This window comes from Eutrema salsugineum, unplaced genomic scaffold (genome assembly GCF_000478725.1).
Source record: "Eutrema salsugineum unplaced genomic scaffold, Eutsalg1_0 scaffold_5, whole genome shotgun sequence".
Lineage (NCBI taxonomy): Eukaryota > Viridiplantae > Streptophyta > Magnoliopsida > Brassicales > Brassicaceae > Eutrema > Eutrema salsugineum.
The window spans coordinates 6,822,067-6,835,932 of record NW_006256612.1 but is presented as its reverse complement, the minus strand read 5'-3'; the positions used below and the strand labels follow the sequence as shown (position 1 = coordinate 6,835,932).

Here is a 13,866-nt window from a genome sequence, read left to right as displayed (position 1 = left end):
ACGAGTTTGCTTCTTTAATGATCTTTTTTTTTAAACAGCTTCTTTAATTATCTATTGTTATTAAGTGTCTAAATTTTGGTCTAATAAATGTTTGCCTCCTCTTCTCAGGACACCTGTGACTGTGCGGGACCACATAGATTCTTCTCAAGTCATCGGTGAAACTACTTCGAAAAGTTATGGACACAGGAAAGACGTTTTTGGGCTTTAATAGCCCAGCCCAATAGTAATCTCAACAAATCATTTATGACCTTTGACCAGGTCTATCAACATTGGCAGAAGACGTGGAAGAGATGCTGAACAACTTGTAATTGCTTCTCCAAAACCAAAACTTAGATTCCCAATTGTCAATAGCCTTTAATGTCATCACCAATTTTTAAAACCTGAATAGTCTCAACAGGTACTTCCAGATGAGTTTTATCATGTGCTATTACTCTAATTTATGATCCTTGACCAGGTTTATTATCATTGCGAGAAGACTTGCAAGAGATACATGAACAAACCATAATAGCACCTCCAAAACTCAAAAGTCTGATTCCGAAAAGCCAAAAGCCAATTTAATGTCATCACAAAACTAGACTACTTGAATGTTCTAAATGAAAAGTATCTCTAAACATGCATTTCAAGACCAGTTTAATTTTTTCATGAAGATGAGTCTTATTAAGAGCAAAATATTGAAACACAGGAGCACCAAAAATGAAACAAAGATATCTCAATGAAGGGTTCATCAATGGCTTCCATAGCTTCTATATCCTCTCCCTCTCTAAAATCGATTTGTACACCAGAAAATCAAAGAATCACCTGAACAAAATGTATTGTAAAATCTGTAATGAATGTAGTAACTCTTTTTTTTTAACTCTCACAAAAAGATTGAATCATCTGTTAACTCCGACAAAGAAGCAAACCCAAGCAGAGACTGATCTTTAGCTCTTTCAATCTTGTGCTTATACAGATCGTATGGCTCCCAGAGATGATCCAACGGACAAGGCCTCTTCTCATCAAGTCTCACCCATGGCTTCCCTTTCCCACTCCAATGCAACAAACTCGCAGGACCAGGATGCAGAGACCGACAGCTTCCTCGTATGTTGTCTCCTCCTAGACCGTGCTGGTTCCATCTATGATCGATTGCCTCCACATTCCCTCCGAACACAAGCAGAAACGGTGGTAAAGATCCAAGATCGTAGATTCTCTTCTTCTTCTGAAGTTGCATCCATTTCTCTAGCTTCTCTCTGTAATTTCCTTCTCTCCATCTAACCATATCCATCACCATCACCCCCGTGTTGAAATAGCAAGGTGTTCGACCCGCTATTAGACCCGGTAAAACAGGGTCTGACCAGAAGTTGGAAGTAAAGTACAGCGTGAAGTTCGCGTGGCAATACTCCGGAGCTCCGATCACACGTGACCCGGTCAACTCAGTGTTCCACAGCTTGGTGATGTCGTCGACCACGATCACATCCGAGTCGAGGTAGATGACTCGGTCCACGCTTCGATCGAGTATGTCTCCGAGGTAATTACGAGCGTAGTTCAACGGATTCTCCAGGGCTTGTCTGATCGACGACGATATCAGGTTGATCACCGTGTCTTCCCTAAAAATGTAGACTTTAAAGTTCAGCGACGGGAAAGTCGACCGGACGAGTTGACTCAGAACACGTGGGCTTGCCGAGTCGAACTCGGCGGCGATGAAATGGAAGAAGACGTTCTCGGGGCACGACGCGTGGCGGAGAACGGACTGGACGGCTGCGATTGAGCCACGGAGGTACTCTGAGTCCAGAGTCATTGCGATGTGGACGAGGGAGGGATCATTGGAAGACGACGACACGAAGTTCTCTCTGTTCACTGACGACGATGCGCACTCCTTGCCGTTTCTGTATTCCGGAGCCTCCATGAACGGACCAAGTTTATTAAACTCATTTCTTCCGCCGCCGGTAGTCGTGATCCTCCCCGGAAGCGTCCGTATTCCGACGGCCAACGGTGACAGGAAAATCAAACACAGGAACGCCGCAAAAACGACGGCTTTGAGCGGCATTATCATAATACGAGACCAAATTCAAAGCGAAAGAGAGAAAGATTTGAGCTTTTTTCTTTTTAATCAGCTAATGCTTAAGCAATGTGCAAGATTGAAGAAGTTTCTGAATACTAAAGATATCAAGAATGTTCTTTTACATTTTTTGTCTCTCCACAAAGATGGAGAGATAAGGAAAGAGGAAGAAAGAAGAAGAAAGATTAGTTATAAATGAGCTGTTTCTCGCATTGCTTTTACTTTGGATTCTCATGATTTGGTTTCCTCATTTGGGAGATTGAGAAATACGCGTCACTAAACGCGCGTGAGACGGCAATGAGGCTTAGTCGTTAAGGGAAAGTATACAAAGAGCAATCTTTAAACTTAGTTACCTGTAATAACCAAAAAGGTTAATCCAAGATTTCGGTGAGTGGCTTTGGTTTGCCTGCGGCATGGTGTACCGTAAGATTATAGAAAACGAAAGGTAGGTTTTGGAACTTGTCTTGACCCATTTAGACGGTGCCAGCTGTAAAGCTCGAGGGAAACAGCTGGATGGGTTTTTTTTAATTTGTTAACTGGGGTCCACAGTGGAGATTGGACGGATGAGATTAAAAGATGAGAAGTTGAGAACACAACTTGTCACGTGCTCTGCACACATATTGGCTTGTAATGTGTCCTACGAAAATGGCATTAGAAAACCAGAAAATGTTTGCCAATAAATGCTGGTTTGATAATTGAAAAAAAAAGAGAGCAAATTTCCTTCTACTTTACAAAAATAAAAAGATATACTGATATACATATAGATATTTCATGTCGTACTGGCAAGCAATAATACCCCAGAAAATATTTCCCACTAATGTTTTTGTGGAAAAAAATAGAAATAATATAATTTTTGCTTTATTTAGAAAAATAGGATTTTGTACAGCCAGTAAAGGCAAGCAAGGTATAGGTTCCTACGAAAATATTTTCCCAAAGAAAGTTAGGAGGAAAAATTGAAAGAATCTCTTTTACATTACAAAACGGTGAAAAAAAACTATTGGATTTTGTACACCCAAACAAGGAAACCGTAGATTCTCATATGTTGCAATCATTTAGCAGTGATATATAAAGTTAATGCACCTTAGACAATATATAGAAACAGTAATATTTCTATATCAATGAATTGGTGAAAAAAAAAAAATTGGATTCTGTACAACCAAATAAGGAAACTACAGATTCTCACATATTGAAATCAATTAACGATGATAATGCACCCTGTAGACAATTTAACGAAACAAATAAAACAATACAAAAGAAATGTTACTATAGTCTTTTTTACTATTGCTATGGTTTCACTGCAAATAATAAAACTCGTTTCCATCATTCATACAAATTTGTTTCCATCGAATCTCTAGATTATGATTCTCATCTACGTATAACAATTTGATAGTAGTAAAAAAAGGAAAGATATAAATCCAAATTTTCACGAGGATAAATGTTCTTTGTCGGCAACATTTCATTGGGATATTTAAAATGAAATTTTGTTCTCTTGTTTGTATTTTATATTGGGCTGTTGGTAGCGACTACTGAGCCAATTATATCGAATATTCCCGTTGGGTAGTGCAGCTCATGCTCGACGTAACATATAATATAAAGAAACTTTATATAATAAGACCCAGTTAATATCTCCGTGATGTGATATGTGATGTGTGCTAAAGACTTTTTCTAGGGGATGAGAAGAAGATTTCCGTTGAACATATTTGATTTGATATGTTTCTATCTAATGTAGAGAACATTCTTGAATAGTTAAGACACTGAACGAAATATAAACTTGTCAGACTAGATATTTTCCGAGTAAGATTAAAAGTGAAAGCAAGGTTTGATTCTTACTGGCCGATGGAGAACCAAATGTTTGGTTAAAAAAAGGAAGAAAGAGTACGTTCTAATTAGTGATTAGTAGTTACAAGAAAACTAAATTATATGAATTAAGGAAAATGCAGGGTTATAAAAAGAGTGAGAGTGCGTCATAGAGTTTACCTGATCAATAGGAGGAATTGGTGAAGTTTATGTGAGAAAGGGACTTGTAGTAGAAGCAAAGATAATTGAAGTTAGGTGGTGGGGACTTCAAAATTCATGTGGTTTTATTGCTACCGACGAAGAAGTTGGTTTTGCTTTTTTTTCTATTTAATTTTAAATTGTAATTGTGTCATTTGTAGTTGTAGATAACGAATTAAACACGGGTTCTTGATGATATTTTGTCCTCACATGTCGACATTCGTTTTTCACAGACAAAGAAAATGATCATCTCTTCTCGCTTCACTTATCTATCTCACATATAGAGAAAGAGACTGATGTCCAAAGCATTTCTTGCTTTAGTGTCAATACCAAATGTATAAAAGGGGAAAAAAAAAGGTTGGCAAAGTGAAGCAATGGCTTTACATTAGAAAATGAAAATGAAAACCAAAAATATTTCAAGATAAAAATGTGGCCTTGCTTTTTGATTTATTCAAGTGTCAGCTACTGCAGAGCAAGGTTTATGGAAGTGTTACTTTGAGGTCTTTTCTGTCTGCTCCAAATGACTGCAAAACGTAATGGAGAAAACGTGTAAATCTCAAGATTCATCTTATAACGACATATATGCAAAGAACTACAATGATACAGGGTTAAAGAAAAACTAATAATAGATGTTACTGTTAGAAGGTAAAGTACCTCAACTCCGCAGTCTTTCACGTACATGTTTGTGAATAGCTCAGATGGTTCTGGTACCGGGCTCTCCTGAAACAAGTTAAACGGGAAGACATTTGTCAATTTTATATGCTTTGATAATATATAACAAACAAAAGCTAAGAAACAGCTATAATGTTATTATTACCTTGGCCTGAGCTACGGCGTCATCTACTTCTTTCCTCACCTCTTTCTCCATGTCCTTTAAGTCAAGAGCAACATTGTCATTTGTAAAGGCAAATGATGATTGTATTTGTATGTATCAATTTTTTCCAAGCTCTTTGTCTGGAAGAGGATGGAAAAGTTAGAGAAAAATAATACCTTAAGCTCTTTTTCTGTAGCTATGTCATGAGATAAGAGCAACTTTCGCACCCTTTCAATAGGATCACGCACCTGAAGGTAACATCGATGAAAATTTTACAGATTACAAAGTTTAAAAAATAAAAAAATATAACAATTTGAGCAGTGTTCTCATAAATGGACAAAGAACTAACCTGTCTCACGCCGGATATTTCATCACGTGTACGGTATGTGCTTCCTGGGTCAGACATAGAGTGACCGTGGTATCTGTAGGTGTCCATCTCAAGAATCTGCACAGATAATGGAAATGGTATGTTGGTCATATCACTAGGTAGCTATGCTGCACTGAGACGGGTACGGGGTCGGGAAACTGGGTCGGGAACGGGGACCGGAAACGGCAAATTAAAAATTTATAGATACGGGTACGGTATGGATACGTCAAAAATATATATGTATATAACAAAATAATACACATACATTTGAGCTAAATTTTTTTTTTTAATACTTCAAGAGAGTTTTATCATTTCCTAAATCCATAAATACTATACTACTAAAGGAAATAACCACTCTTGATCATTAATATATACTAGGAAAAATTTCATATTAATATAACCCTTCCCAAATTCCTAGAAACCTTAGAAAAACGTTTCCGAGCTGTCCCCAATCAGTACCCGTCCCCGAAACGTTTCGGATACGTGAGACGTCTACAAACTGCCGTACCCGTGCTTCATAGCTAGGTAGACAATGGCTTACAAGAATCCAATAAATGCTTACACTATGTGATCAAATCACAAGATTCAAAATGCTTGTCCCAGATGCGTTGATGATAATATGTAATAAAGGAACAGTGGTTGGAAACTGAGCTCAACATGTAGCTTCACTTCGAGAGAATATTAGTGACATCTAGTACTTTGCATATTCTACGGCCTGACACGCTTTCGTGAAATATGCAAACAAAAACGTTTCTTATGGCCTAAACAAAAGTATTACATGCTAAATAGAGTTTCTCAAACAGAAGTACTTATAAAGTTTAGTTATCTCCAAAAAATTTACTCATATAAACCTCGTTCAATCCAAAATGCAGGCTAAATACAATCGGTTATTGTTACCAGAAAACCATTCTCCCCCAACACAGCAGACACATGCAGGCAATAAATGATCCTTTGAATTACTAATTTACATAAAATGCTCAGAGAGTCATGTTGCTTGAATTTGATTTCGAAGAAGCAATCGGATCAGCAAAGACTGAGAACAAAGAAATGAAGAATTCAAAGAAGCTGTAACACTTGTTGACAGATAATGCACTGTGAAAACTTACAATAGGTCCATTCTTGAGAGCATGCTCCTTGGCGAACTTGCATGCCTGTTTCACAGCCAGCGCATCCATACCATCCACCTAGTACATAAGGCAGAAGATAATCACTAGTTAGCTTTAAGGTCACACACACTCTCACCAATCAGAAAAACAATTTCTATTGGCTAAGACATAAAAAAGCTGAAACAAAGATATAGACTTTGGAGACAATGCCATTGCTAGTTCTTGTAAAGTTACTGTCAATCTCTTCCAAACGCATAATAGATTCAAATATCATATAAAGGTTCCTCCTTTCTCACTCATATTGCGTGGAAAGCGCTATCCTCACTAACCACCTAAACCATATTCGACCAAAAAGTCTAAATTTGCACAAATCAATAACCAAAAAGAGCTACAACTACACGCCGAGTAATGAAGTAAACTATAAACTTCATTGGAAGCAAAATCATTGCAACACTCATGACACTAGACATCTCAGTCTCACCTTCAAGCCAGGAACATAATCTCCACGCTTGAAATAGGCTGGAGACTTAGCCGACCTCCATGTAGCCGTTCCCATTCCATCTACATCAAACCAATCCAAGTAACCAAAATTAATCAGGGGACACTACTACAACATTCACTAAAGATTCTTTTCAAAGAGTTAGAAACAAAAAAAAAACTCACAATGGTTATTCTCGCAGACAAGAATCGCAGGCAAATCCCAAAGAGCCGCAATATTCAAGGCCTCAAACAACTGACCCTGATTCGCAGCACCATCACCATACAATACAAAAGTCACATTCTCTTCCTTGGAATACTTCTGAGCAAAAGCCAAACCACATCCCAACGGAATCTGAGCACCAACGATCCCATGTCCACCGTAAAACGAAGCGTCCTTCTTGTAGAAATGCATAGATCCTCCTTTACCATTAGAGCAACCTCTTTTCCTTCCCATAAGCTCGGAGAAGGCATCGACAAGCTCTCCACCACGACCCACGAAAGTGCAGTGATCTCGATACGACGTGATAATCGCGTCCTTCCTCGTAATCGCCGCCTCCATCCCGACGGCTAAAGCCTCCTGACCGTCGTACAAGTGGCAGAACCCGCGGATCAGCTTCGCCTTGTAGAGGGAATCGGCGGCGATCTCCATCCTCCGCATCCGAGCCATGTCGCGGAAAAACGCGAGGATCTCCTCCGACGAGGTCTCGACGGAGCGTGACGGCGCATCGCATAGATGCGCAGTGAAAGGGACGGCGGTTTCGATTGTGATCGGCGATGAGTCTGTGGAAACATGGCGGCGGATGGCTGAAGGCAAAGCGGTGGCCGCCGGTTTAAGGAACCCGTTAGATCGCAGAGAAAGTCGTGATAAAGCCATCTCCGATTTCCTTTGGAATTTTTCTTTTTTCTTTTGGCGATTTTGCAGTCAAAAATCGAATCTTTGTTTTTAAAGTGAGGGAAAGTTATATAAGAAGTGGCTTTGATGGAAAAAAAAGTCAAACCCTTTATGGTCATTTCTACAAAACATATAAAAAAAGTCAAATTTTTGTGTGAAATGGTTTACAAAACATACAAAACTTTAAACAACACTACAAGAGTGAGTGAAAAAGACCCAGCTTTACACATGTAACAAAGACCTTCATCCATCAAATATAATCTTCCTTTTTTTAGACTTTGTTTCTTTTGATGTCAAGACAACAAACAGCCAAAATCCTCTGTTGTTTTTCTCATGACAAAGAGAATGCGATTTGGCTCTATCTGGTGAAATCAACAAATGGAGAATTGCCATTTTTCTTTTTGTCTTTGTTAAGTTGGTGAATGAACAAGTTGGTATCTTTGTATCCTCTTTCCAGGTTCTTAGGTGACAAGTATTTGGTTCCTTTGTATCCTCCCTTGTCTAATTAAACAACAATTAGAAATGGAATCTTGATTGTGGCTCAAAGCTTTCCTCTTTTTAACACGCACCAACAAATCTTGTGTTTCTAATACATACGATACGAGATCTACAGGAGCTGTCAGTAACGCCACTCAAAAGCTGTAAGTGTGAAATAAGAATTTGAATATAAGAATTTATTTTGGGTTATACTCTCTTAGTTCATTTTGGTTTAATATTCTCTTACAAATTGTTTAGACTGCCTAAATCGTCTAAATTTCGATTAAACGTTTTAACCATGAGGTGCTAAATCTCTGTTGAGCAACTGCCGAGTTCTTTGACACTGATTATATACGAGTCGGTACGTATGCATAGTTAAAAGACTTTGTAACTCAATTGCAAGTTCCGGTTTGATAAACTTGGACCGGGAATTCAAGCTGGTTTAGGTGATTAAAGCAGGTGAGTTAGTCTCTAATCAGGAGTGAGACTTTCATTAAAGAGAAGACTCATATGTGCATGTCATGATGTCATGTTGTCTAATAGTAAAAAACACTCCCTTCTCGTTATCTAAGCATCATGTACTTAATTATGGAATCCGTTAAAACTAACATTCGATGATCAATTGCATACGATATAGAAAAAATAGAAAAAGGTTATGAGCAGTTTTTCGAGTTTGTAATAATTTGTAATCACTAAATCTAATTGACACGACCCAAATCTCATGAAAAAAAAAGAAAAGAGTCAATATATAAGAACCAGCTCAGAGGAGGAGGAACCAGAAGTAGCTGGCAGGATTACTCGTTCCAGAGTTAGAGAGATGGCTAAGGAGGCTCACGCACTCATAGCTGCAGAGGACATCGATCAACTGGAGGCTGGAGCTCACATCTTCAATATCTCTATCTTGAAGAATGAAGAACCCAGTAACAATGACTAGGTAACTTAGGTGATGATTCTGTACTCTTTTCCTTGGTGAGGATTTTGGAAGGCAAAGAGGTTCTTCTCCAAGGTTTTTAACGAGGCAGAAATCACTGCTACGTCAAGTTACTTAGAAGTTGTTACTAATGGGTAATAATGTGCAAAGTCACAATGACTTGTGCACTAGTTGTTTTAGGCGCACCACTTAGGATTTAGAAGGGACGTCTCGCTGTTTTATTTTTTAATCAAACTTCGTGTTGTTTTTATTTCAGACTTCATGTAGTTTTGTATTAGGGCTGCGATTTCTCTCTAACTCTATTTAAGAGAGAAAATCGCCTAAGTATTATTCAGTGAAGAATTTTGATCAAACTTTTAACGTGTTTTTCTCTCTTTTGATTTCTGAGAACTAAAAACTCTGAAATTCGAATCTCTTAAAAACTAATCTGTTTACAAGAGATTCTTCTATCTCATCATCTCCATTCCATCGATATCATCTCATCACAGCACGTCCACCCTCTCAACTCACTCTATCCGCCGCGCCACCATCATCATCTTCGGCTTGATCCATCGAACCGATCACCACCACCACCACATCGCCTCATCGATTCCTTCTATCCATCTTATCGCTGCATCTGTTCCCCTTTGCTTCAGAGTTAATCACCTAGGATCGTATCACGTGGTATCAGAGCCAACTCTGAACCAACCACCTAGGATCGTATCACGTGGTATCAGAGCCAACTCTGAACCAAAGGCTGAGAAATTTCTAACCCTAAATCGCCATACTTGATTTCATTCCTTGTTCTGATTTCGTTGCTTAGATCATTAGGGCTTGTTAACTTCTGGTGTTTGTTTGCATCGTGTGTCTTCTATTTCAGTGAATCATCATATCGTTGTTAGTTAATTCGTTGCCTCACTTCTGCGTTCTCGTTAGATTGCATCGAACTAGTGTCTTTTTGTGTCGCTGTACTTTCGTTGTGTGGTGTAGTCTTCGCCTAGATCGATTGCGAGATCGTGTTAGGGTTCGATAGTGCGATTTAGTTAGACTAGATAACTCGTTGTTCATCGCTTCGTGTTTTGTCCTTAGTTTGTTAGGATTCTAGTTTTCGAATTAGCTAGGGTTCGTTGATCATCGATTTTCTCGTTTAGGTTTGATAAGAAACTTGATTTTTTCGTTTTTTTTAAGGGTTGAAAAAAAAAAAAAAAAAAAGAGTACACAAAAAAAAAAAAATTTCGTTAAATTTCATTAGTTTCGTTAAGTTTGTTTTTAGATTTCGTGGGGATCGTTTAATTTTTTTTTATGATGAGTTTAGTTTTGCTGTTTTTGTGATTTCTTCTAGAACAAGTTACTGCGAGTTTTTTTTTAATTTTTTCAGGTACCATGGAGCTTTCGGCTGAGACGATGGAAGCTCTGAACCGAGCAATGTCTCAACAAATTAAAGAAGCGAATCACGCCATAGCAACTCAGCTCACACAACCAATCGAACAACTCAATGACAAGTTCGAGACGAAGATGAATAATCTGCTCAAAGACCTCAGTGCAAGTGGAGAAGAGTCGTCTCAAACTCCAACTCCTTCAGAAGCAATGCGCTTAGCAAAGGGTAAAGGGCACATAGGATCTTCCCGGAAACTTCCACGCCACCCAACACCTTCCGAAGCCAGGACTAAAGCTAAGTCCAACCGAGCCAAATTGGGGGCAGAGAGACTACGTTTAATCCGAGGAGGAATCCTACTGGTGCAGAACGAGATGGCCCAAGGGTAGATCGTCAGCACCGCCGAGAGGAATATATTGCTGGACATCGAGTTACCCTGGAATCAGACCCAGAATACTATGAGGAGGACGAAGCTTCTGATCATAGCCGAGAAACTGTGAGAAGAGATCGAGGCCGAGGACATGGTCGAGATTATGATCCTCTACGTCAGCAGCTGCGTCATATCAAAATCCAGTATCCTCCTTTCCATGGAACCAATGATCCCGAAGCTTACCTAGATTGGGAAAGGAAGATGGAGTCTAATTTTCTGGTCCAAGGAACCTACGAGCTCAACAAGGTGAAGATTGCAGTTTCGGAATTTCATGGGTATGCGCTTCTATGGTGGGAGCAGTTGAGAGTCACCAGAAACCGCCTTAGAGAACTTCCGATTACTACTTGGGATCAGCTCGTTATACAGATGAGGAAACAGTTCGTTCCGGCCCATCATCAGCGCGAAATACTCAACAAGCTTAGGCGCCTCGTCCAAGAAATTGTAATGTCGAGATTTCTTGGAGGACTTAACCGAGAGATTCAAGACAAGGTGGAACTTCAGGATTTCGCAGATATACAAGAGATGGTGCATAAGGCTGAATTGGTGGAATCTCAAGTCAAGAGGCGAAATTTCAAGTCCACATTCACGCCTAGTGTGCCTAAGCCTAAGGAGATCAGCAAGCCAGCTTACTCCAGAGACATCAAACCGCCCTCTACTGGAGTTAAAGAAGAAGCTAAAGCTGAGTTCAAGCCTCGAGGTGGCACTTCTATCAGCAATGTGAGGTGTTTCAAATGTCAAGGAATGGGACATTACTCTCGAGATTGCCCAAACAAGAAGATTTTCTTGTTACATGAGGGAGGAGAGATAGTTCCTCAAGAGGATTCAGAGGCCGAATATGAATTAGAGGAAGAGGAAAAAGCTGCTGCTGTGGGCGAGATGCTGGTTGCCAGAAGGACTTTGAGTGTTCAGAGTCAACCTGAAAAGACTTGTCAGCGAGAGAACCTGTTCCATACGAGATGCTTCATTCAAGGAAAAGTTTGTAGCCTGATCATAGATGGAGGAAGTTGTACTAATGCTGCAAGCGAAGAGATGGTTAAGAAGCTCCAGCTCAAGACTATTCCTCATCCAAGGCCGTATAAGCTTCAGTGGTTGAATGACAGTGGAGCCTTGACCGTATCTCAGCAAGTGATGGTTTCTCTATCCATTGGGAAGTATGAAGATGAGATTCTATGTGACGTCATTCCCATGGATTCGAGTCATGTGTTGCTAGGCAGACCGTGTCAATCAGATCGTATGGTGATACACGACGGTTACACCAACAAGCACTCATTCGAGTTCAAAGGTCGCAAAATTACCCTCCTACCTCTCACGCCTACCGAGATTTATCAAGATCAAATTCAAATGAAGCTCAAGGAGAAGGAGAAAGTCGCCAACAGCCTCTACATAAACCACAGTGAATTTTCTAAACTCTTTGATCCTGAAATGACTACTTTTATGTTTGTGTACAAGGAATCCCTTGTTAGTACTAACCCTTCACAGGAGCTTCCTAGTGTTATGTTTGAGATTTTGCAGGAATACAAGGATGTTTTTCCAGTAGAAATTCCACCAGGGCTACCTCCAATTCGTGGGATAGAGCATCAGATTGACTTGGTACCAGGATCAGCCTTACCTAACAGGCCAACATACCGAACCAATCCTGTAGAGACTAAGGAGCTGCAAAAGCAAGTGGAGGAGCTGATGAGCAAAGGCCATATCCGAGAAAGCTTGAGTTCATGTGCGGTTCCAGTTCTGTTGGTGCCAAAGAAGGATGGTTCCTGGAGGATGTGTGTAGACTGCCGAGCTATCAACAACATCACTGTGAAGTATCGGCATCCGATCCCAAGGCTAGATGATATGCTGGATGAGCTCTGTGGATCGACAATCTTCTCTAAGATCGACTTGAAGAGTGGATATCATCAGATCAGAATGAAGGAAGGGGATGAGTGGAAGACGGCATTCAAGACAAAGCAGGGACTCTACGAGTGGCTAGTTATGCCGTTTGGCCTCACCAATGCTCCCAGCACCTTCATGAGACTAATGAACCATGCCCTAAGACCATTCATTGGCGTGTTCGTAGTGGTGTATTTCGACGATATCCTCATATACAGTAAAGGTTTAGAAGAACATCTAGATCACATCAGATCGGTTCTTGATGTTCTTCGCTCTCAATCTCTCTTTGCTAATTTATCTAAATGTTCATTCTGCACTAACGAAATTGTTTTCTTAGGCTTTGTAGTAAGTGCAGGAGGAGTTAAAGTAGATGAAGAGAAGATAAAAGCTATCAAGGAGTGGCCAACCCCCAAGAATATTGGAGAAGTCCGAAGTTTCCATGGCTTAGCAGGATTCTATAGGCGTTTTGTTTGTGATTTCAGCACCATAGCCGCGCCCTTAACCGAAGTCATCAAGAAGGACGTGGGGTTCAAGTGGGGAGAGGCGCAAGAACAGACTTTTACAGCCCTTAAAGAGAAGCTTATCAATTCGCCCTTACTAGTACTTCCTGATTTTACTAAGACTTTTGAGATTGAATGCGATGCTTCTGGTGTAGGTATTGGAGCAGTTCTTATGCAGGATAAGAAGCCCGTCGCTTACTTCAGCGAAAAGTTAGGAGGTTCCACGTTGAATTATCCCACTTATGACAATGAGTTATACGCATTGGTTCGAGCTCTCCAGACATGGCAGCATTACCTATGGCCTAAGAAATTTGTCATTCATACCGATCACGAGTCTCTAAAGCACCTCAAGGGTCAGCAGAAGCTTAACAAAAGACATGGGCGATGGATCGAGTTCATTGAGACATTCCCCTACATTGTTAAGTACAGAAAAGGTAAAGATAATGTGGTCGCAGACGCATTATCCCGGAGGTACACTCTTATTTCGACTTTAACATCAAAGTTGATTGGATTTGAAAACATTATAGATCTTTATGAATCTGATACTGACTTTTCTGAGAGCTATGCCAAATGTCATAACTTTGCCTGTGAGAAATTTTATAGACAGGATGGATAC

General features: G+C 39.9%; 2 protein-coding genes across 2 annotated transcripts; both read right to left on the bottom strand.

The window, feature by feature from the left end:
* Positions 1 to 634: 634 nt before the first annotated feature.
* Positions 635 to 2,208, bottom strand: LOC18992547 (probable galacturonosyltransferase-like 8). The gene has a single exon (XM_006415956.2). It carries the CDS (start codon positions 2,027 to 2,029, stop codon positions 857 to 859), a length of 1,173 nt encoding a protein of 390 aa, XP_006416019.1. The 5' UTR covers positions 2,030 to 2,208; the 3' UTR covers positions 635 to 856.
* A 2,051-nt stretch (positions 2,209 to 4,259) lies between these two features.
* On the bottom strand, positions 4,260 to 7,724 carry LOC18992546 (pyruvate dehydrogenase E1 component subunit alpha-2, mitochondrial). The gene is made up of 8 exons (XM_006415955.2): positions 6,981 to 7,724; positions 6,799 to 6,878; positions 6,318 to 6,395; positions 5,194 to 5,289; positions 5,021 to 5,092; positions 4,848 to 4,901; positions 4,685 to 4,750; positions 4,260 to 4,554 (listed from the first exon to the last, which is right to left on the bottom strand). Exons 1-8 carry the CDS (start codon positions 7,669 to 7,671, stop codon positions 4,510 to 4,512), a joined length of 1,182 nt encoding a protein of 393 aa, XP_006416018.1. The 5' UTR covers positions 7,672 to 7,724; the 3' UTR covers positions 4,260 to 4,509.
* Positions 7,725 to 13,866: the final 6,142 nt, after the last annotated feature.